Below are 21,048 nucleotides of genomic sequence, written 5' to 3'. Positions count from 1 at the left end.
TGGCATGCAGAGATTTGAGGGGGGCTCAAAGCTTATTTCTGGTTTTCGACATGGTTGTTTATCAAATTATGATGAAACACTTGAAGGAACATTTTATTTGTTGTTCCCTTTTAATAGCAGTTAACCTATTTTATCATCTCAACCTGTTGATATTTTTAAGACTTTTGCTGATTAACGTGAAGCCTTAAAACACAAGAGTTGTCTTCCATAAATTTTACAGAAATTGCATTTCACGGCTGTTCAGGACTGCACGCTTGTGCAACCTGTATCAGTTTACACAACTTTACAAGCACACTAAGACAGGAGGGACATGCAGTATATCAATGTGTTCTAAAGACATCCACCACTGTTTTGGCAGCCATTTTGTTTTGCTAAATACATAACCTCTCCTTTGCAGCTGTCTGTCGGTGCTGTCAGCTACTCTTGTGTGATTGGTCTGATGGGCTTGATGCTCATCACTCTGTCAGGCTAGGCTCGCCTTTCATTAGTCTGGGTCCCTCCATCCGCCACACTCACACAAATCACATTGACATCCAAACTCCTCAGATCCACAGAGCAATTTAACTGATATTCATTAGAGGGATGACAAGAGCTGATGGGAGATCTGTGGAGTGGAGGAGTGGGGGGACTCATTCTCCTCCTATCCTATCCCTGTCCTGTCCGCCTCCTTTCTTCCCCCTTCACTGCTGACTTTGTTTTAGGAGCAGTGAGGCGCATCGGCGTCTATAACTACCCAGCCCTCAAGGATAGTCAAGACAAAAGAACAATGGATAACGCATCTAATCTTCTCTTTATTATTGCTGAAAAATACAACTGAGAGTTTTGTGCTTTTCATGCTAAATAATTGGCCACAGCAGATCCACAGATTCTACATTACTCTCCTCTAGCAGCCACTATAATGCTCATCCAAGCAGAAGGCCAATCATTTAGCCCTCTCCCTCCAGCTCCTCATTAACCCCCAAAGTGTCAACTATCCCATTAATGCCCCCAACCATCCTCACCCCAAGTCCATCACCAAGCCTAAAGCATTCATCAACACATACAGTGCAGCAAAAAAACTGACCATATCCAAGAGATAATTTTATACATGCAAGTACCCTGTGAGCCAGGAAACTCGCAAGATATTCAATAAGGAAGCTCGGTCTTTTTCATTTGCATTATCAATGGCTACCAGTCTGAATCCCATCTTTCAATTATCATCCTTTGTTAAGGGCTTTATTCTGCTTGTCAGTTGTGAGTCATCACTGGGTTCTCCTACAACGTAAGACCAATGTATCCTAAACGTCGGAGGGCCGGGAGCAAGTCTGAGGCGGTAATGAGTTTGTGTGAGAAGACGGGGTCAGGACACAGTGTGTGTGTGTTAATTAATCTGTTCCCGGGTGGGAGGAACTGAAGCGAGATGATGAGATTTAAGAGAGTAAATGGGTGTGCTGCACTCGAGCTGTCCTCTGTTGAGTGAGCGAGCAGGGTTAGAGCCTGGGCAAATGGCCATCACCATAGTTACCAGATAACTTCCCCGGCCCCAAGTCACTCACTCAGTCATTCACGACAAGCAAAGCCTGGGAACATCAAACAGAAAGAACATTGTGTCCCTAGGCATCTTCAAATTAGACAAAGGTAGATGGTTGAAAATCTGAGGGTTAAGAGCGTGCATGCATGCATGTCTTTATCATGCATACTGAAAAACAACAATAAAAAAACTTTCTCATTACATGGCACTGAGCCTGAATTGTGACTACTCTGATAGCGTCGACACCTGCCAGTAATGTTGTTAGATCCAAAAGCCTGCTTTGAGGGAATAGCACCTGTCTGTGCATTCTGCACCACTGTCAGCTTGTCTCAGCACGCATATATAGGATCCCGCTTTATTTTTTCCAAGGGACAGTCTTGGAGTCCAGGTGTGTGCCAGATTTGCTGTCTCTGCCCAGGGCTCCTGATGGCATCCAAGCCCCCGTGGTAATCAGCCCACTCTGCCTGCTGTTGCAGCCCGCCTGCCTCCTCCTCCTCCTCCAGTGGCTCGTTTCAGAAACATCTGGTGGTTTACATGCAGCACACACCACCTGCCAGACGCCTCGCAGGCAGTGGCACCACTCGCACCTCTCGGGTCCACCCCACAACAATGCGACGACACAGAAATCACCACGAATATTCTAGAGAAATTGTTGTTGTGAAGACAACTGCAGAGGAAAATGCAGAAGGTTTTTAAGTTCTATCAGGGTTTGTGCAGATGCAATCCGATTTTGACAATCTCTCAGCTGATTTCTAAGTGCTTAGTCATTACAATGTGGAATAACAAAAAGAAGTTTTTTCCCTTTAGGTGCATGACTTTCTAGTGAGCCAGGTGAAAATTAGATACTGTAACCATCTGGAAATCACGTTTAGGAAAAAACTGTGATGTGTCATCTCTTTACAAACTGCTACTTGATAAAACACTACATTTTGAATTTAACTTATATAATGCACCTTGATCTACAAATATCGCTGATAAATAGGCGAGAAAACAAATACTTTATACAGCAGTTAGTTAAATTTAATCATAGAAGCACAAGGCATTAACATATTTGTATTTTTTTATCAAATAACATTTATAAAACTATTGTGCAAAACAATGTCCGTTTAATCTTCTTCAAAGGCTCTGCACCAGTGGATAGTCGTAGTCCTCTTAAATTAAGAAATATAACAAGTATGCATAATTTAAACAGCAAGTTGTAAGTTTATACACCATATGTACATTTTTACACAAACCTGGATTTTAAGCACCCCTTACTCAATGATAAAGAACAAGGCAGCTTTTACAATCAGCAAGAAAATCAATAGGCTGTACAGAGACAACTATAAAAACAAGCGAAGAAGTTTGCTGTTTGGCAGATACTTTTACGGCGCTTTCCCAGGCATTTGGCTGTTCTAAGGTGGGTAAAAAATGATCAGTTTGAAAGGGCCTTTCAAAATCTGAGTAGGACAGGACAGGACAAACGTAACAGTAAAACTTGTTGAACATGCAGTCTACCAGCAAATCAAAGCCAAACTCACAAAAATACAAAATAAATACATTAAAGTTAGCGTATTTCAAGTTATTAGCTGACCTTCTAGTGAAAAGACTCACCATGTTTATGAATTAATCTGTTCTCTGCTGTCTCACATTAACAAAGGGGAACACAGATAAGGGAGACAACAAATTTGGGCTAAATATCATTGATCTACACTATATTTTAATGTGAAATAAATGATTTCTTAAACACAGAGAAATCAGAAATGTTTATAGGCCAATAAGATGTAAACACCTTGTGCTGACATTTTTAACAGGAGTTCATTGCATCACCATACTTTCAAATTTTCTTTTTTTCCTTCTGGTTTTTAACAGTCATTTTACATGTGTTTTCCAGTATGTCTCCTGCTAAGAGTAATTTAGTGTTTTTCGAGCTCGCACACATACAGCAGATGGTCCTCAGGAGACTTCCCATGGCTCTTGCTGAGGTGAAGCTTGATTGCGTGCTTAGTGGCAAATTTACGGACACAGAGCTGGCAGCGGTACACTGCACCATTACTACTGCAGTCATCTTGTGGAGAAAGCAAGGACTCCAGGGGTAGTAGTTTCTCAGTGAGAGTGTGGGAGTCTCTGACAGCCTGTTTAGGGGACAGCTTGGCCAGGTCTCTGATTCTGAACCCTAGGTGGGCTTCCAGGTGGCATACATAAGCTGCTGGGGTTCGGATCTGTGAGGCACAGTCACTGCAGAAAAATATAGGTTGTCCAGAGTCCAGGTTCTTTAGGAACTTTGTTCTGCCTGTTCTCCTTAGCTGGTACTTGACATTAGCTAGCCAGTGGCTGATGGTGGTCATAGACAGGCCTGTGAAACGAGAGATGTGCATTCTTTCCTGTGGGCTGAGGTCATTAATGATATACTTCCCCTCTGATGTCTGCCTGAGGCTCGAGGCAAACTGGGCCTGCAGAAGTAGGAGGTGCTGGGGGTTCCAGTTGGAGTGACGCCCTTTGCGTTTGTGGCCATGCAGGGAGGCGTCATCATCTTCATGAGTAGATCCTGCAACTTCAACTTTATCTGTCACCCGGGACCGTGTGGAGGTTTTTGGGACATGATGAGACTGTGTCAGGTTCCTCAACATGTCTGAGATATCTGACAATGCATTTTCATGTAGCGGACTGGTGGACGTGAAGGGAGAGACCACTGTTAGCTTTGCAGGAGTAACAAGAGAGGAAGGGGAGATAGAGGAGGCTGTGGATGATGGCGTAAGGGGTGCTGAACCTACAGATCCTCCTCTTTCACTCTTCCCTTTCGTGAGGTCCATAGGTTGGTCATCACTGGGCTGGCTAAAACTATTGTCAACTACACTTTCAGGCTTTTTGGTCTGTGAGGGAGGAGCAGCCACAGCAGCCCTTTCAGCCATGCTCTGGCTCAGCCTTGAGAGCAGGCTCAGGGGATCTTGGTTTGGCAAAGAGGGCTTGGCTGCTTTCCCCAAATGAATGTTCATTACTGACTGAAGAGCACTTAGAGGGTTGACAAAGGGCTGCTCTAGTGGAGTATGGCCAGTGATAATGGCAGTGCTGCACCTCAGTGTCGAGGTGAGTGGAGATTTGACTGCTGCATCTCTCTTGGGTTCTGTTGCTGGGGATGCTCTGTCGCTATGGCTTCCCCTGTCGCTACTAGCTGGGGTCACTGCCCTCCATTCTCGCGGTGAGTCAGCCTCTCCTCCCTTATGGGATTCTCCAGCTTCACTACTACATGGAGAGAGATGGTTCTCCCTCTTGGGAGACAACTGCTTTACCCTTTGCTCTACCTTTGCTACTTTCTCAGTCACTTTTTTCACAAGGTCCTCCATTGCTTGGAAGTTGTTGCTAGGGAAAGGGGAGGATTGACTAAGTGGTGGAGAAATTAGAGGCTGGTTTTTGGTGAGGGAGGACAATGCTACATCTCCTCCGTTGTACAAAAACTTCATTGGGGAATTCTTTTCCATGACGCCTTGTTGGAGCTTGAGGGCACTGGGGAACTGGTAGGCTGCATGGATGCTAGAGTAGCCCCCCCAGCTTGGATTCCCACTCTGTGCCTTGTTGATGGCTGACGTCACAGTGTTTTCTAGTGATTTGAGAATATCCAAACCCCCTTTGGGGCTCTCCTTCAGGTCCTCTTCAGTAAGATAGTTATACTTTGAGATGTCATATTTTTGCTCCTTCTCAGCATCCTCCTCCTTTCCTCCTTTCTTTTCCTCTTGCTTAGTACACTCTTCCTCAATCTCCTCCTTCTTGATCTCTTTGAGAGGGGGTGAGGTGGCAGGGGGAGTTGTGGTAGTTTGTACAGGTGGAGGAGAGAAGTTGGAGGGTGCCAGTGGGACAGACTGGACCCTTTGTTCAATAGGTGTGGTGACCCTTCCAGGGTTGGGGGAGGTGGCCTCAGGAAGTGTTTTGATTCTCTTTCCTACAGAGCTGGTTACCCTGAGGAAGTGTCCTGTCACCATCATGTGGGTTCTCAGCTCATGCAGTGTATTATGGGAACTCCCACACTCCATACACTTCAGGATTTGGAATTTGTTGGATTCAAACTGCCAAGCATAGCTATGGCCATTCTGTTGGCCATAGCGGTTATTGGGGGTGGTCAAAGGGCTGGAAGAAGGTTTATGGGAGGATTCACTTAGGTCTGCCTGCAGGTGCTTAACTTTGGGCGTTCCTTCTCTAGAACGTGGTGAGGCAGTGAGGTCTAAACCTACAAGCCCTCTTTTCTTAGAAGACATAATTTTGGTTGCCACAGGAGCCATTGGCTCTTTCAGAGGCACTTTCTGGTAGTGTTTGGTCTTGATCATGTGGACACTGAGATCCTGGAGGGATTCAAAGGAGTGACCACAATACATGCACTTCAAAACTTTCTGGGCATCCTCTTTCCCCTCCATCTCCAGCAAGGAACGCTTACGTGGTTTAGACCAGCGCTTTGCACCACCACCTGCTCTGTCCTGGTTGTCATCGCGGTAGTGCCCTGTGTCATTCATGTGAACTGTCAGCTCCACCAGGGTTTCATAAGCCGCACTACACCCCTTACAGCGGAATTTACTGGCCCCAGTGAAGATTGAGCCAAACAACTTTGGGTTTTGCCTGTGGAGCTGGACTGTGCTAAAGAGGCTGGGCTCAGACTGAGCAGCGTGACAGCTCTGGGGAGGATGCTGTTGTAGTGTTTTTGCCACTGCAGACTGATGCCAGTCATAGTTACTGCTGCTGCAGCTGCTACTGCTACTAGTGCTGTTGCTGCGAGTTGGCTTCTCTGTAGAAGATGACGACTGCGCCTGTGGCTGTGGCTGTGTAGAGTTAAAGTTCAGTGGTGACCACAAGGGGCCGGTAAGAAAGCTGGAGTAGATAGCCTTCATTTGTTCTAAGGTGTCCATCCCAATGGGAGGTGTCTTAGTCCCACCATTCAGAGGTCCTGTGACCAGATTGCCTTCGGCTTTTCTGGAGGGGCTTTCAAAGTCTGAGAGACGGTCACTGGTCTCACTCACATGGGACTCACTGTCCATGTCTTGTCCTGAGAGCTCTACAGCCCCAGCTGATTCCTGGTCACAAGCCTGCTCCCTGCCAGGCACTGCACTTTGCTCCACAAACTCATCTTTCATGGAAAGGTCATCCTGAGGGGCCGAGGGCAGGTCGTCTGCTTCTGCCTCCTCATTCTCCACAGTGTGCTCTGTAAGCTCCTCGGGAGAATAGGCTGCAAGGAGAATAGAGACAAAGACAGAAAGAAAGAGATGAGTTAAATTGCAGGGAAAGAACATGCTATGTTAGAATAACTGGAGAAAAAGTTTCCCTGCTATGTGTGCCCGAGGACTCCGAGGGATAAATGAGCCATCTGTGTGGGAGCCTTTAAAGCTGAGCTGAGAAATTACAGTCATCCCATTTCACCTCATCAACCGTTGAGGTGTTATTTTCCTCTAGGCGAGCCTGTATTTATATACTACCCCAGCCACACGGAACTTATGCCTCCCCTCTTTTAACTCCTTCTATTGGAGGAAAACAAAAAAGAAATATCTTGGCAAAAACATAATGCACCATTTTATTTATCTCAGGGCGCAACAGCTTGAAATGAAAACTAAATCTGAAATTAATGAAGCCCAATCTCACTGTGGCATTCTCCTCTGGGGTAATAAATGAGTTGGATCAACCTCCATCTGTCAGTTAATATGTCTGACGCCTCTTCATCTGCCTTCTCTGATTACACACACATATATACAGACACACGCGCACACAAAGACAGAGCATATCTAGAATAGAATTTCAAGAAAAGGATGTCAGAATTTTGGTGATGTCTTTGACATGTTAGATAGACATCATACGGTGTCATCTGGACTCAAGTGAGTTTTATTAGATTGTTAGTATTGAGAAAGTAAACAATACTATAGGTTCAAGCTGCATTCTTAAAATGAAACCTCAACAGTCCAAACAGGTGGTAAATCTCGCATGAACAAAATACGAGATTTCACACATCATAAGATAAAAAAAAGAAATGAACTAAATAAAGAGAATTGTAAAATGAGACAAAGGGAAAAAAGGACAAGGTGAGACTGAAGATGATCAACATGATCGTGATGCATAAGCGACCTGTCACTATTTATGCTGGCACCCACTGTTCACATGACTAGAGATGATAAGTGTGTGTGTACACATGGATGCGTATATGTGTGCTGCTACACCACACATAAACACAAGCCCCTACGTCTGTTGTGGCAGTGAGTCTACCCACTCAACGCCAACTCACCCACCTCTCACCCCCTTCTTCCACAGTGTCATAAGCCCTCCTCCCTCATTTCCTGTCCACCTCACTCAGTAAATCGCTCAACATAAGGAAAAGAAAATAAACTCTGAAAATAGTGAATGGCTTGTGGACAGGTCTTAGGCCATTTGGACAATATTGTAAACTAAGACAAATGCAACAAAAATAAGTGGTAGGTATAGGCTCATAAGGTTTGAGCATTCATACAGTTGAACTTGTGCATGTGGACACAAACATGCGAACACACACACACACATAACACTTACACACACACACACACACACACACACACATACACACACACACGCTGTGACTAAATCCTTCATTCCCCCACTGCCCCACACGTACACGTCCAGTCTAAACAAAAATGTCATAGCTGAAATAACTCTCATTTCCAGTGCTAACAGCCAATCTCTAGGCAGCCATGCGGCTGGCGCTGGTCTGATTTGGGCCCTGGGGGCACAGTCAGCAGGCAGCCCAACTGAGAGGCCAGCCTAATGGAGACCTGGCAGGTGCAGCCCACTCTCCATCCTCCCGGAGATTTGGTTTGTCACTGGGTATCCATTACCTGCCATTCTCCGCTGATAGGCCCCGACAGCCCTGATCAAAAGATGTCGTCGGGCCCCAGTCTGCTTGGCAGTCAGTGGCATGTCGTTTGTAAAAAGGGCCAAGCAGGGTGTAAATAAAATGACATGATCACTTCCCCGGCCCCTCATGTTCTGGACACAATTATGATAATGTGGACGTGGAGGGGAGGGAGGGGTCTGGGAGGATGGAGAAGGGGCGAGGAGGTAAATCGCTCACGCTCGGGCAAACACGCAAGGGAGATATCTCACTGCTACCATTGCTCAAGCTAATGCCCACACCCTCTTTCCTTTAGCTTTACTTTCCTCTGGAAAGTAGTTGTGTCAGATTCTCATTTGAAAGAGGAAATCCAGTCAGGATGAGATGGTTAATGTGTTTGTTTCCTGACTAGCTGGTTGTAAATGTCATTCCACAACAAAAACTTATTCCACATAGTTCATATAACTGTATAGCTATTTCATCAAACTATCGTTATATCTAATTTGATGTCAAAGTTGCATGCCTTCCCAGGCCTCTTTTTGTGCCTTAACTTGGTACTAAATGGTTCACATTTCATACTAATAGAGCTGCGGCCCTGTAGGTTATTGTTCATTTGTCATTAAGCCTAGAAAGCACGGGGGGGTGGGGGGGCAGTCCAAAAGGACCAGCTATAAAACCTACAGAGTCTAGCCATGCTCCCAGGCAATTTAAAATGCAAAACAAAAACCATTATGTCTGAGCACTATCTGTTAATTTAATCCCCAATGACTGATAATCCATCACACAGGGCGACAACCACATCCAATTATTCTCCCTGGCTTGACTGACAACAGAGGTGATTTATCAAGCTAATAAAAGGTGATGGGAGTATAGAGGCTCCTTTAGAATAAAAAAAAGAAGATGATTATGAATACAACCATATTTGTGGATGCAGTCTTAACTAATATCTAAGCATATGATGTTGGACTAATGTATGAGCTTTCCTAGTGTGTGTGTTTGTGTGTGTGTGGTGTGTGTGTGTGTGCACGTGTGTGTGTATGATCTTGAAATGATGAAGTGAGGTTTCCATGTGGAGGAATGACAAGAATCTTTAGGTCCTTTTTTTTCTTGGTAGCAGTGTTGTTGTAGTTGTTTGTGTATTCGGGCATTAGCATGTGTATTTGTGTGTGGGGGTAGGTGGGTGGGGTCAAGAAAGGTAGAAGGTGCACTTTCACACAATCAACATGTCAGTCACAGTCCACACAGCAATAGCAATAAAGGATTTACACATACACACAGAGGCTGCAGAACATACAACTCATCCAGAAACACACATTTCACCTTAAGATACACAACCTCAAACCCCTCAACATAATTATAAATAAAGCTAGTCAGTTATAACACCCCTCCACACAAACACACTTGTACACGCAGATGCAAGCGATGAGGAAAGACAGTGACATTTTGGCATGCAGGAAGGCATTCCTGTGGAGTATCATTTTCATAAACATAAGTTCCGCAGACGAGGAGGGAGAGATCATCTGATAGAAATACTGCAGTGCTGCTCTGACGATTAGGAACAACAGACAGGGCAGGGACAGGGGGTGATTAAGCAGGAAGGTGCTGTGGCTGCCTCTAAAGCAGAGCCTTTTGGTGTCTTTCTCTCCTTCCCTCTGTCCCACGGGTTATTTCTCCTCAAGTGCTGCTAAAGGCACTGTCTGTTTTTGATGCTGTGTCTTAAATAGGCCTCATATGCATGAGTTATAATAGGAAGAGCAAATAATCATAATAATAATAAAACCTTTTTTCAAGTAGAAATATTTGAGCTTGTTGTTAGATTATCACAGCTACAGTAGGAAAACTATTGAATCTGTGTATAAGTTAAAAATAAAACTAAAATATTTTAGTAAATCGGTCAAAATACATCCTGATAGCTCTTCCTCAGGGTTGAACTAAGTCCTGTATGCAGACCAACATGCATACTCCTGGTCAGGCACACAGCCACAGCTGGGGAATCGGTCTGGGAGCCAGATCACACCCAGCAGCAGTGGGGTAAACAGGATGTGTTATTAAAAACTCTACCTGAGTCTGACCCTCAAATGACTGCAACCTTGCCACAGGCATCGTGTTATAAAAAAGAGAATTTTTTATTTTTTCTACAATATTTCATCTGTGCTGTTTTTACACAAAAAAGCAGATGTGTGTTTTGTGAAACGTTTTTTTGCTGGAATTGTGCAAAGATGTAAAGAAAAAGATTTAAATTTAAATGCACATACTACTATGTAAAACAATCTTTAACAGTGCTTAGGCCCTTCATAAACTGATGTAATGTAAAATGTCAATTCAAAGTTCACATTATATTGTGTTATGCAGATTCAAAGGAGAAATAAGAATGCTTAATTGACATCCTAAGAGGATAAGTAAATAAAATAGGAATGAATGCTTTGGGGAAACTAATATTTTGGGGTATTTCATTATTGATAATGTTCATATTAGAAACTTTATTTCTGTACACCTAGAGAACTGCTGTGCACAAAGACAAAACTGAAATCCAGGGTGGGGAGAGGAAGCCGTCTACATGGGTGGTCCCTTATAGCCCACTGTAAAGATTACAAGAGATGTTTTATGACATTGTTTAACTGCAACAACAATCAAGCACCAAAAAAAGCCCTTATATTTCAGACTTTTGTTATTGGTTTAATAAATTCTGAAGCCTTGTATGATCATGGGATTTTGCAGACAATAAAGAGGTAACACACATTAAGCTGTTATTTTTATGTAAAAGACGACATTTAAATTATGTTTTCAATTCAATCAGTTGAGCAGCAGAAGAGAAAGATGCCAGAGCCTTTTTTTTAATCACACGTTTGTCGAAATATCTTTGGCCAGTTGGAGAGGATACAGCGATTCTGAGAGGAAGGAGTTAAACTTGACATGTGTACAGTATTTGAACTGGACCTCGATGCCCTTAAACCAACACAGTGCCTCAGCAGGGGTCTCTCACAGACAGGAAACTGTTCCAGAAAAGCACAGGACAGGAAGTCACCTCAGTCTCAATCAAAAAACCCACAAACCCCTGACTTCCACTCATGCTCTCAAGTTTCCCAGCAGCCTAAAACTCTTTAAATAGATTAGAATAATTTAGTCCAAAACAGCCCCATTCTGTCAAAATAGCAGCAGATCAGTAACATACCTGAAATGCCTTTCTGTTGTACACATTTGTCAAGGTAACACACACAATCAAACTTAGTTCTCTCCCGCTTGTGCCTTTGATCTTTACAGGCTGGCTCAAAGTCCCACGAGAAAATATGTAACAGGTGATCTGTGGCTATTTGAAAAATTAACCAGTCCTGACATACTGTAATGCGCTGTTTTCAGATGTGACCAGAGAATGCTGGCAAGTGCTGCTCACATTCGGTTTTTAAAATACTCTGCCACTACATTACTCTCATGCAAGCTATCATGTTACAAACAATCATGGATGTCTTTGTCACTTTTTATTTGTGTGTGTTCTCTACCCCCCGACGGCATTGTGAATACATTGTGTCCGCCGATTGTAGTACAGGATGTGTGATATGGGAGATGGGAAAAACAGAGAGATCATTCTGGCCCCAGGCAAAGCTTAGGGCTGAACCTTGTCAATGCACATATTAAGAGGAGAGAGAGTGACAAAGAGAAAGAGAGGCTGAACAAAAAAAAGACACAGGCATTGAACAGATTCAACTCTCGCCTGATTGTTGTGTTATGACTAAACCTCAAAGCTGCCAGCTGAACATGCAGACCTTTAAGACCTGAAAATTCATCCCATTTATCTGATGTGAGACAAGCCACAAACACATAAAGGTCCCTTGTTATTGACGCTAACAGAGAATAAAGCTGTGACAAAAGGTGACCAAACTCATGACTAGTTTGAAACTTGATGCAGCCATGATGAGTAAAAACAAGACAAAAAAAAAAAAAAAAAACAATGCAAAAATCCAAGGTCAGTAATAAGGATCGAGATTCTGCGAGAAGTTTGACATCCACATCAAGTCTGTCTGCTCTGATAATACATAGCCAGTCAAACTTCGGCTTCGACTATCCCTCATCTCTGCCTCGTCTTTTCCATCACTCTGTCTACATGCCCTACCTTAGCCATTCTCAAGCAAAGCTCCGTGAAGCAAAACTGCTGTTTATTTTCTCATTCCATCAACTGTTTGGGCCTCATATGACAGTGTTCATAAAAGGTCACTGGGTTGTGTGAATGAGGCTAAACAGCAAGACAGGAGGCTGAAAGTAAGACTCGCTGGAGTTAAGATTGTCCAATTAAACTAGGTTAAATACAAGGACTACTGTGTTCCCCTTGCCTTTTTTAATGTCATAGTTTATGCCTAAATTCCTACCTGTCATAACATTTTACTTGCCAACATTTTTGCACAGAGTCTGGGATTTTCCAAGACACAGATTTACTTTTGATGCCTTGGAAACACCAGTGATACAACAGATTTTAAACATGCCAATTTTAACTCAATCATCTGAAGTAAAGAATTTGGAAAAGTAGATTAGTGCAGCAAACTTCAACTGTCTGATATATTTATAAAAGTATTACAAAACTGCAGGCACTTAAACTATGGTAAGAACAGTAGATCAACTTCACTGAAACGTGCTTAGCTCAAAATGTGAATGATCACAATTCTTTTAACCTGCTATGGAGTATTATGGTAACTAGATGGAAGCAGACCAGTTTATAACCTGTCTGATCTGCTCGTGTTTTTATTGCTGCTTGAATCTAGTTGCGAAGCCGTCTCAGTTAATTTCATGCTGGTGTCATGTAGCTGTTTGACTGTTGTTGTTGTAGATGTTGTTGCTGATAATGTCCAAAACTACAAAAATATGAGCTAAAAAAAAAAAAAAAAAAAATATATATATATATATATATATATATATATATATATATATATATATATATATATATATATATATATATATATATATATATATATATATACATATATAAAATTAGTCAGAATTATACATACAGTACATTACTACATGCATCTACAGATCTATAGAACCAGGCCTAATAAAGTCAGGGCTTGGGAGTGGGATGACCAAACCCCACTCACAATGCACAGCTGCTGCATTGATGATCGCCTAGCAACGAGGAGGTGATGGACGCAGCCTGAAGATGGATGGCTACCATAAATCACAGTAGTGTGTAGGAGGAGGAGGAGGTAGTAGACAGACCGAAAGAACAAGAAGAGGACAAAAACAAAACAACAGTTTGTTCACGTTTCTGTAGCAGCAGCAGATTTGGCCTTGCCTTGACCTCTCACTGTATTCATGATTGTTGGGTTATGACATGGGGCTGGGGACTCTTCTGTGCAAAGCTGAATGGAAACTTTTAGGCGGCCATTACAGTCATATAGTTATATTGGAGCCAGTGGATCATCTTATAATAATTGCAATAAAAATCCATCAAGCTTTCTACATGCCCTTCAGTGTTCAGTGTATTTTCATGATTCCACAAAGTTTTTAAAAGATGAAAATAATGACACACTATACCTTTCATAAAGCAACCCTTCAGGCAAAGCAATCTGGGTAGTGTAGTTGTGGCATAAACATCCCTGGGCTATCTGATTATGGCCTACTGCTGCGGCACTGGTGTCTAGTAACACTCAGAGAGAGCACTCAGTCATCCATCACACAGTGAGTGTCTGTCTAAGGCTTTCCACCCTGCTTCTTCTCGTCCTGGCTTTCCAGTTACAGCCATACATGGCCGGCCTAAATAATATTCTTCATGATAAATGGCACTATAAGCCTGGTATCCATCATTAATCTGATTTTTAAAGAAGCATCCATCTTGGAGAAAGCCTGTTAGGGCCACGGGAGAGCAGAGCAGCTCGGGTTCATTTAAAGGCCAGGCTGCTGCATGAGTGATACCTGTCAGCCCTGTTCATCGGGGAGCAGCACACACACACACACTCACACACACACAGACAGAAACAAGAACTCATTCGACATTAAACACTGACGCCATATGGCCACACGTGTGAACTCACACACACAAACAGACACACACACACACCTCTACAGTGAGTCTGTGCATGTTCATTGTGTATAAGTTATGAGTGCACTAACACACTTGTGTACTCACAAAGAATATTTCTCCCCTTCATTTAGACATCTAGAAACGTGTCTTGGAAGAACATTCTGTCACTCATCAAAACACAAGTCAGTGTAACTCAATCCTCCCTGTCATCTTAAAAAAAAAATCCCCCTCCCAAAAGCTTTTCCTCGAGGGTTTCAGGAAAACTTACTCTTCCTTGGAAAAAATCTGTCTCTGTCTCTCTCTCTTCTCTCTCTCTCTCTCACACATACACAAAAATTGAGGATTTTTTTCTTAACTCAATTCTCTATCTCTCTTCTCTGACGCTGCACCTCATTCTCCATTCCTGTCCTTGTCTTTGTTTCTCTCAGTTCACTTTCTGTCTTGTTTTCCCCACTTTCACTCTCTTTCTCTTCCTCTTTGCCCCCTTTCCACCTCCCTTCTCTGTGTGTCTGGTAAAGCCTGTTTGATAAATGACACACGTCACCGTGTCAGAAGCGAAGGGTGGGTCAGTGATAAATGACTCTGTTGAAAAGGAAATCGGCTCTCTGGCATGGCTGGGCTATTCTCCTCCTGGATTGGATTTCAGGACCCCTGAAGACCGGAGTGGCTCAGTTTCCCCGAAAACAGCACACATCCCACTAGCCTCTGACGCTGTCTGCCTCTGGGAGGGGTGGGAGCCTGTGAGAGAGGGTGGATGGGAGGTGGGGTTGGAGGGATCTAGTCTGTCCCAATTGTCGCCACAGTGCAGCTGGATCTATCACAACAGCGGTGGGACTATTTTTACAAAGCCTCCAACTCAGTGCCCAGGCAGCAGTCCTGGCTGAAAGCACACTGAAAGCTGAAAGGGAAGAGTGGATGACGGGTTTCTGTGTGTGACACTACTACAGCACTTACACTCCTCTTTCTCTCCTGAAGCCCAACCCTATGGCTTGACATCTGCCAAGTGTGTGTTAAATAGGAGAGAAGGCCCATTTCACCGCCCCCGCACTCTTCTTCTCCTCATCATTCCCACCACCAGCACCACCTCCTCTTCCTCCCCCTCTGCCCTCTTTCTCTTCTCTTACACTCTCTCTTTCACTCACTTGCTGGCAGGGTGGCACTGTTATCTTTACACAGGCAGGATTTATGGAGTCAAGGCCTATGGCAAAAACAAAAAGGCATCTGTCAATACCTGTGGGAAACACTCTGTCAGCTTTCCTCCTTCGCCTTTTACTGGTGCTCACAGCCTCATTAGGTATGCACTTATCAGACACATAGATCACAGACGTGACTCAACCTCGCCGGAATCCAGCCACAGGACCTTCATTAGCAACAGGGCCTGCAAGGCCAAAACATTTGCCGCGCTCACACCTGCAAACAACGCCAGCGGAGGCGTGTTGTTGTTAATGCTTGCTAACGCTGTCAGTCCGTATGACGGTTGAACAATTAAGTCCCAGCTTGCGCTCCCCTGCCGCTTCCGTAAGGGCATGCTTTTCACACATAAACAACAGGAAGGACGACAGATATAAAAACAGCTTACATTCATCTCACTTGCTGCTTTTACAACCCAGTCACAATATGTGTGCATGTGTCTGCAATGTGTGCTGTAAATGCTTGTATCTTTACTAGTATCAACAAAGCCTGTTTGTTTACCATATCTGGTCTGAACTGGCGTATGCTGTACGCTGTTTAGGTAGTGTGTGAAGACAGAGAAGAGGGAAGAGAAGAAACTACAGGGTTCACAGAATTACATGTATGGCCTAACCCAGCAGGTGGTCTACAGTTACAACTCCTTTCATCAATATCACAAGCTAAACCACATACACACACACGTGTACACACACGTGCGCACGCACACGCACATGAATGATGGTTGCCAGTGTGGCAGCTATAATCCTGACCATGCAGAAAGAAGAAACTGTTGCTGTGGAGCTTGGTCCAAAACCGACTCCCCCACCTTCTTCTGTGTTGGACTCTCTCTTATACACACTCATACACAAATGACTAGAGTTCAGGCTAAAGGAGGTGAGTGGATTTGCCTATGGTGGCCTGACAGTGCAATGACACATGCAACAGTCTGGAAACTGTAAATACACTGACACCATTCTGCAGACATACTGTACAGCTCAGACATTCCAGTGAAATGGCCCACACGCTGTAAAGCCGATGTCGATTCGGTTAAGTAGTCGAGTGTTCTCGAGTATAACTTTCTGCAGCCATTTCAACAGCTTCAGGGCCTTGGGCTTGTGGCAGAGCTAATCACCAGCCCCAGAGGAAGGAGGCCTGTATTTCCACAGCTGGGAGAGTTTCTTTCTCATGTTTGCTCGGCTGTTTACGTGGCCAGCTGCCCTTGGTTGTTAAGAGCACTCAGACCTGACCCAGGTATGCAGGCCCATTTGTCACCTGCAGCGGAAAATTGAGTTACAGCACAACCAAAGGCGAGCGGCTCTGTGTAATATCAAGTTGATTACATCAAAGTGGTGGCAAACCTCATTGGGCTGGGCACCCCGAGCTTGTCATCTCCAATCACAAGGCCTGTCAGGACTCCATCAGCCTCACGGCTAATTGGACCAACGCTAATGAAGCAGGCAAAACAAGTTTTCTACTGTGGAGAGAGGAACACTCAGACAGAGGAAGGAAAGAAAGAGAGAAGAAGCTCAGAGATTGTGTGTTTGAGAGACAATGAGAGAGCAAAGCAGAGTGGGTGTGTGTGCGAGTGTGTGTGTGTGTGTTGGGGGGGTAGATTTTTCATGCAAGTCTCAAGGTTGCAGTGGGCTGACTCTCCCCCTAAGTCCCTAATCAAGGCCCATCATCTGTCATCCTTTTCTTTGCTCTCTCTATCACCATGCTCTGTGCTGCAATCAATTCATCATCACCCTTTGTGTGCCACTGAACAGTTGACAACTTTATAACTTGCAGCTGCACGGGCTGACTGACAGGGGTGGAAGGGGAGCATGAAAAAATGAAGAAATGAATAGATGAATGAATGAACAAAGAAGCGTGGTTTTCAGGGAGAAAAAGTTGTTTTCTAAAAACACAAAACGATCTATATTACAGCCTTTTATTCCCTTTCGTCAACAGAGAAACAGCAGTGTAGCAGCGAGGAGAGAGTGGAGAGAAGAGGAGGAGATGAAAAAAAAAAAACATCCTTCTCACTGATCTGAAATCAGAAAGCTTTCAGTCATTCTTTATGTGCTCCCCGCGGCCACTCTGAGCCAGTGAGCATGTACATTAGGCTGGGGCATTTTGATGAAATAAAAGCCCAGGCCAGCTTATGGCTAAACAGAATGGGAGCACTCACTCAGCCTGTCTCTGATTGACCATTAAAGCCATTGATGAATGGGCCTGTCAGGGGAGAGACAATTAAATCAAACATGAAACAAAGCCGTTGTGACGGCCCGGTCTGACAGAGCAAACCCATTCCTCCCCTCCATTACATAGCACACGGCTCCTTTTACAACCCCTAACCCACTCCTCCCACCTCCTCTACCCACAGTGCGTGCGTTCAAAAGTGAACAAGTGAGCATGTGCGCATGGGATTGTGATGTTCTTTGCTGGATGTGTGTGTCTGTCTGTTTGTGTGTGTGTGTGTGTGTGTGTGTGTGTGTGTGTGAAGCCTCACTGTTAAACCACTTTGTCTCCCTTTCTTTCACTTTTTCGTGAGTCACTTGACCATCAGAGTGGCAAAGAGGAAGAGTGTGTTTGTGTGTGTGCATGCATGTAAAAAGTACACTGGGCCTTTCAAAGTGGTTTAAACGTGACGTCAGGTGCCTGCAGCACATGGTGGGAAGTGATTTTCTGATGCAAATCGGGAAAGATCAGATCAAAGCCGCATGACAGCCAATCAATCAACCGTCAAATCAGACATGGCAACTGTCGATTATGGCTCCTTCCAGCCCACAAAACCCCATTGTCTGCTCTGAAATTGTTTATCTTATCCCAAGAAAAAGAGAAAGAAAAAAAAAAGCTTAGAAGTAGAGCTTTTTTCCGCTTGTGCGAAGAAGTTATGCGCTCGGATCAAATGCGCACACAGCCCCTCTGCCCCCCTTCTGGGACGTACGCCTCGGGCACTCAGCATTAAGAAAACACTGCCTATTTCTGGAGGCTTTGCCATTGCAGATCACATATAGATGGTAGTTATTATCGTTACCTATCAAGGATAAGTTGGGAATAAAGGAAAGCGAAAGTTTACAGCAGCCAACTCGTCCGACGGGAAGAAAACGCCAAATAGCAGATTGTTGTAAACAAACGGTGCATCCGCTTTAATAAGGTAACAGTTTCTATGAGGTCGCACAAGAGAAGCCAAGAGTGACAAAGCGCATCGTTAGAAAACACAAAGTGGAAACGGAAATGCAGGGACTGTAAAGTGAGCTTAACAAAACAAAGGTAACACAGTAATGACAGTAAAGCTGATTTTAAGCACAACATATTTCCACACACACACACATATTCACATACCTGCTGCGCGCTTGGGTGCTTCTTGTTTTCTTCGTGGCATTTTTATTTGTGGGAATTTCCGTGAAACTCTTTTTTTTTTATTTAATATACTCCCTCGTCGTATCCGGGAAGATCCACCTCTACTCAAAAAAGATTCACGCCTTGGTGTAGTAGACTGCACAACATCGGGGAGTCCGATGGAAAGAAAAACTACAATTCATCGTTACAGAACAGCAGCATGCGGTGAAAAGTCAGCGGAAAAATAAATAAGCGCGGCGGCGGCGGCGGTGCTGGTGGCGGGGGGGTGAATATTTTTCTTGTGTGTGTATGTTGGTGTGTGTGTGCGTGTATGTGTGCGTGTGTGTGTGTGCGTGTGTGTGCGTGATCGCGTTAAGAATGTCAGCGGTGATAGCCAGCGTCCACCTCGGCTGCCTGGTCTGGCAACAGGCAAAGTTGAGGGATAAGAGAGATGATCGCGTCACTCGCGGCAGGAGAATGGGCAAACCCACCGCTCCGTTAACTCTTTAGTTCTCAGAGAGGGGCAGACACCACACGGTGAGTGTCCTCCTACCTCTGCTTTTCAGATGAGTCACCGCTCATGCGCTATTAGTTGATTATTACACACAGTAGGGTGATCATTACAAGCTACAAAAACACAAACTATCTGAATACTCTTGCAGTGATGTCACCGGATTAGTGTCAGTCGTGGACTCATCATCAGCGAATTTAGCACATTTTAGCATATTTTAACAGTGCTGCTAATTTTTCTTTTAGGGGCATTATGATTGAGTGACACACACATTTGTCATTTCGTTGTCATAATATGCAAAACACACTCAGCCATTAATAAGCAGATTTTACTTGTTTCGTGAGAGAAAACCCCTGAAATTGCGGTCAAACATATTATTATATACTAATTTTAATGTATTTTTACTTCGGGTGATGTAACATTCCTATAGTAAAAAATGTTGAATTAAATGAATTGTATATGATATTAGACTAATGTTATGGTTTCTGTTGAAGTGTTATATACAATATATTTATATTTTTATATATCTAAAGATAAACAAATGTGCATAATGAGCAAACCAAAGAGTTAGAAGTTGTATGTGTCAGGAAACAATATAACGAATATACAGCACAAAGATATGAAGCCAGCATGAGTAATTTAACAGCATGGACAGGACCTAATAAATATACAGTACAATGAGTCTGATTTTGTTGTATAAACATCAAGCATGTTGGCAGCTTATGTACACTATAAAAGAACTATATGTACAGTTGAAAAAATGTCCATAAGAAGAAGTGAAATGACAGTTAAATAAGACCTGTAAGTGACCTTACATGTTGCTTAAGTTATTTTCCAAAGTGTTTTATTTTAAAAAAAAAAAGCTCCTGTAGGCTACAGGTTAGTTAAAAAAGTTAATCAATCCCTTCTCACTGTCCCAAAAATGCAAACATCACTGATGCCTTTTCCTCGCTAGTTTAATGTGAGCAGATAAATGTTAGCTTTCATCACAGTTAAAGCATCAGTGCTCCCATATATCCACATTAGGTAGTGATCAAAACCAGTTCAAGGAAGAAGCGTTAAGTCTTAGTGCCAAGGTAATGAGTTTTTTTCACTACTTTTTCTTCAGCCAGCTCTGCAGAGTGGGATGGTCGGGGGTCTCCCTCCTGTGCCTCTGATGTGTGCTGACCCCTTCCAGCAGAAAAGACTCCTACCAAGACTCCTACCAACAAAACGCGTTGTGTTTGCCGTAATCGTGGTTTGCACACACACAAATGAAGCAAAGAATGCTCAGAGACTCGAGGATTTGCTCATATGCTCAGAAATCTCAAAGATTACACCCTCACAAATGGCAACATACGCCCTCTTTCTCTCTCTGTCTCCCTCTATCTCACACACACACAAACCTACACACAGACACACATATTTGCACGTACACAAGCATCTTCGCTCGGAGAAGAATTAAAGGCCTCTCTGATCATGACTGGGCCCTGCCCGTTTCTAAGAGCACAGATGCTCTGTCCCCTGTCACTTTAACAACATGAAATTACAACCCAAATGGAATGTCAGGGGTTAGCAGTGTCTCTAAGAGAACTATGTGAATATATTTCCTCCTATGGACTTGCCCCTACTATGACCTCCCCCAGGAACAAGAAGTAACCCCATGATTGGCGTTTTTACTGCCAAATTAAACTGTCTTGCAGTCTTCTGAAGCCAGGAGGAGAAAGCAGCCA

The 21,048-nt window shown here is 43.7% G+C and overlaps 1 protein-coding gene across 1 annotated transcript; it reads right to left on the bottom strand.

Annotated features, from left to right (window-relative positions):
- Positions 1-2,499: 2,499 nt before the first annotated feature.
- On the bottom strand, positions 2,500-19,109 carry tshz3a (teashirt zinc finger homeobox 3a). Its single transcript, XM_067502351.1, has 2 exons — positions 18,829-19,109; positions 2,500-6,698 (listed from the first exon to the last, which is right to left on the bottom strand). Exons 1-2 carry the CDS (start codon positions 18,866-18,868, stop codon positions 3,406-3,408), a joined length of 3,333 nt encoding a protein of 1,110 aa, XP_067358452.1. The 5' UTR covers positions 18,869-19,109; the 3' UTR covers positions 2,500-3,405.
- Between the last annotated feature and the right edge of the window lie 1,939 nt (positions 19,110-21,048).

Source organism: Channa argus, chromosome 4, assembly GCF_033026475.1.
Source record: "Channa argus isolate prfri chromosome 4, Channa argus male v1.0, whole genome shotgun sequence".
NCBI lineage: Eukaryota > Metazoa > Chordata > Actinopteri > Anabantiformes > Channidae > Channa > Channa argus.
Note: the sequence above shows the minus strand (reverse complement) of the source record. Positions and strands in the feature narration are given on the sequence as shown.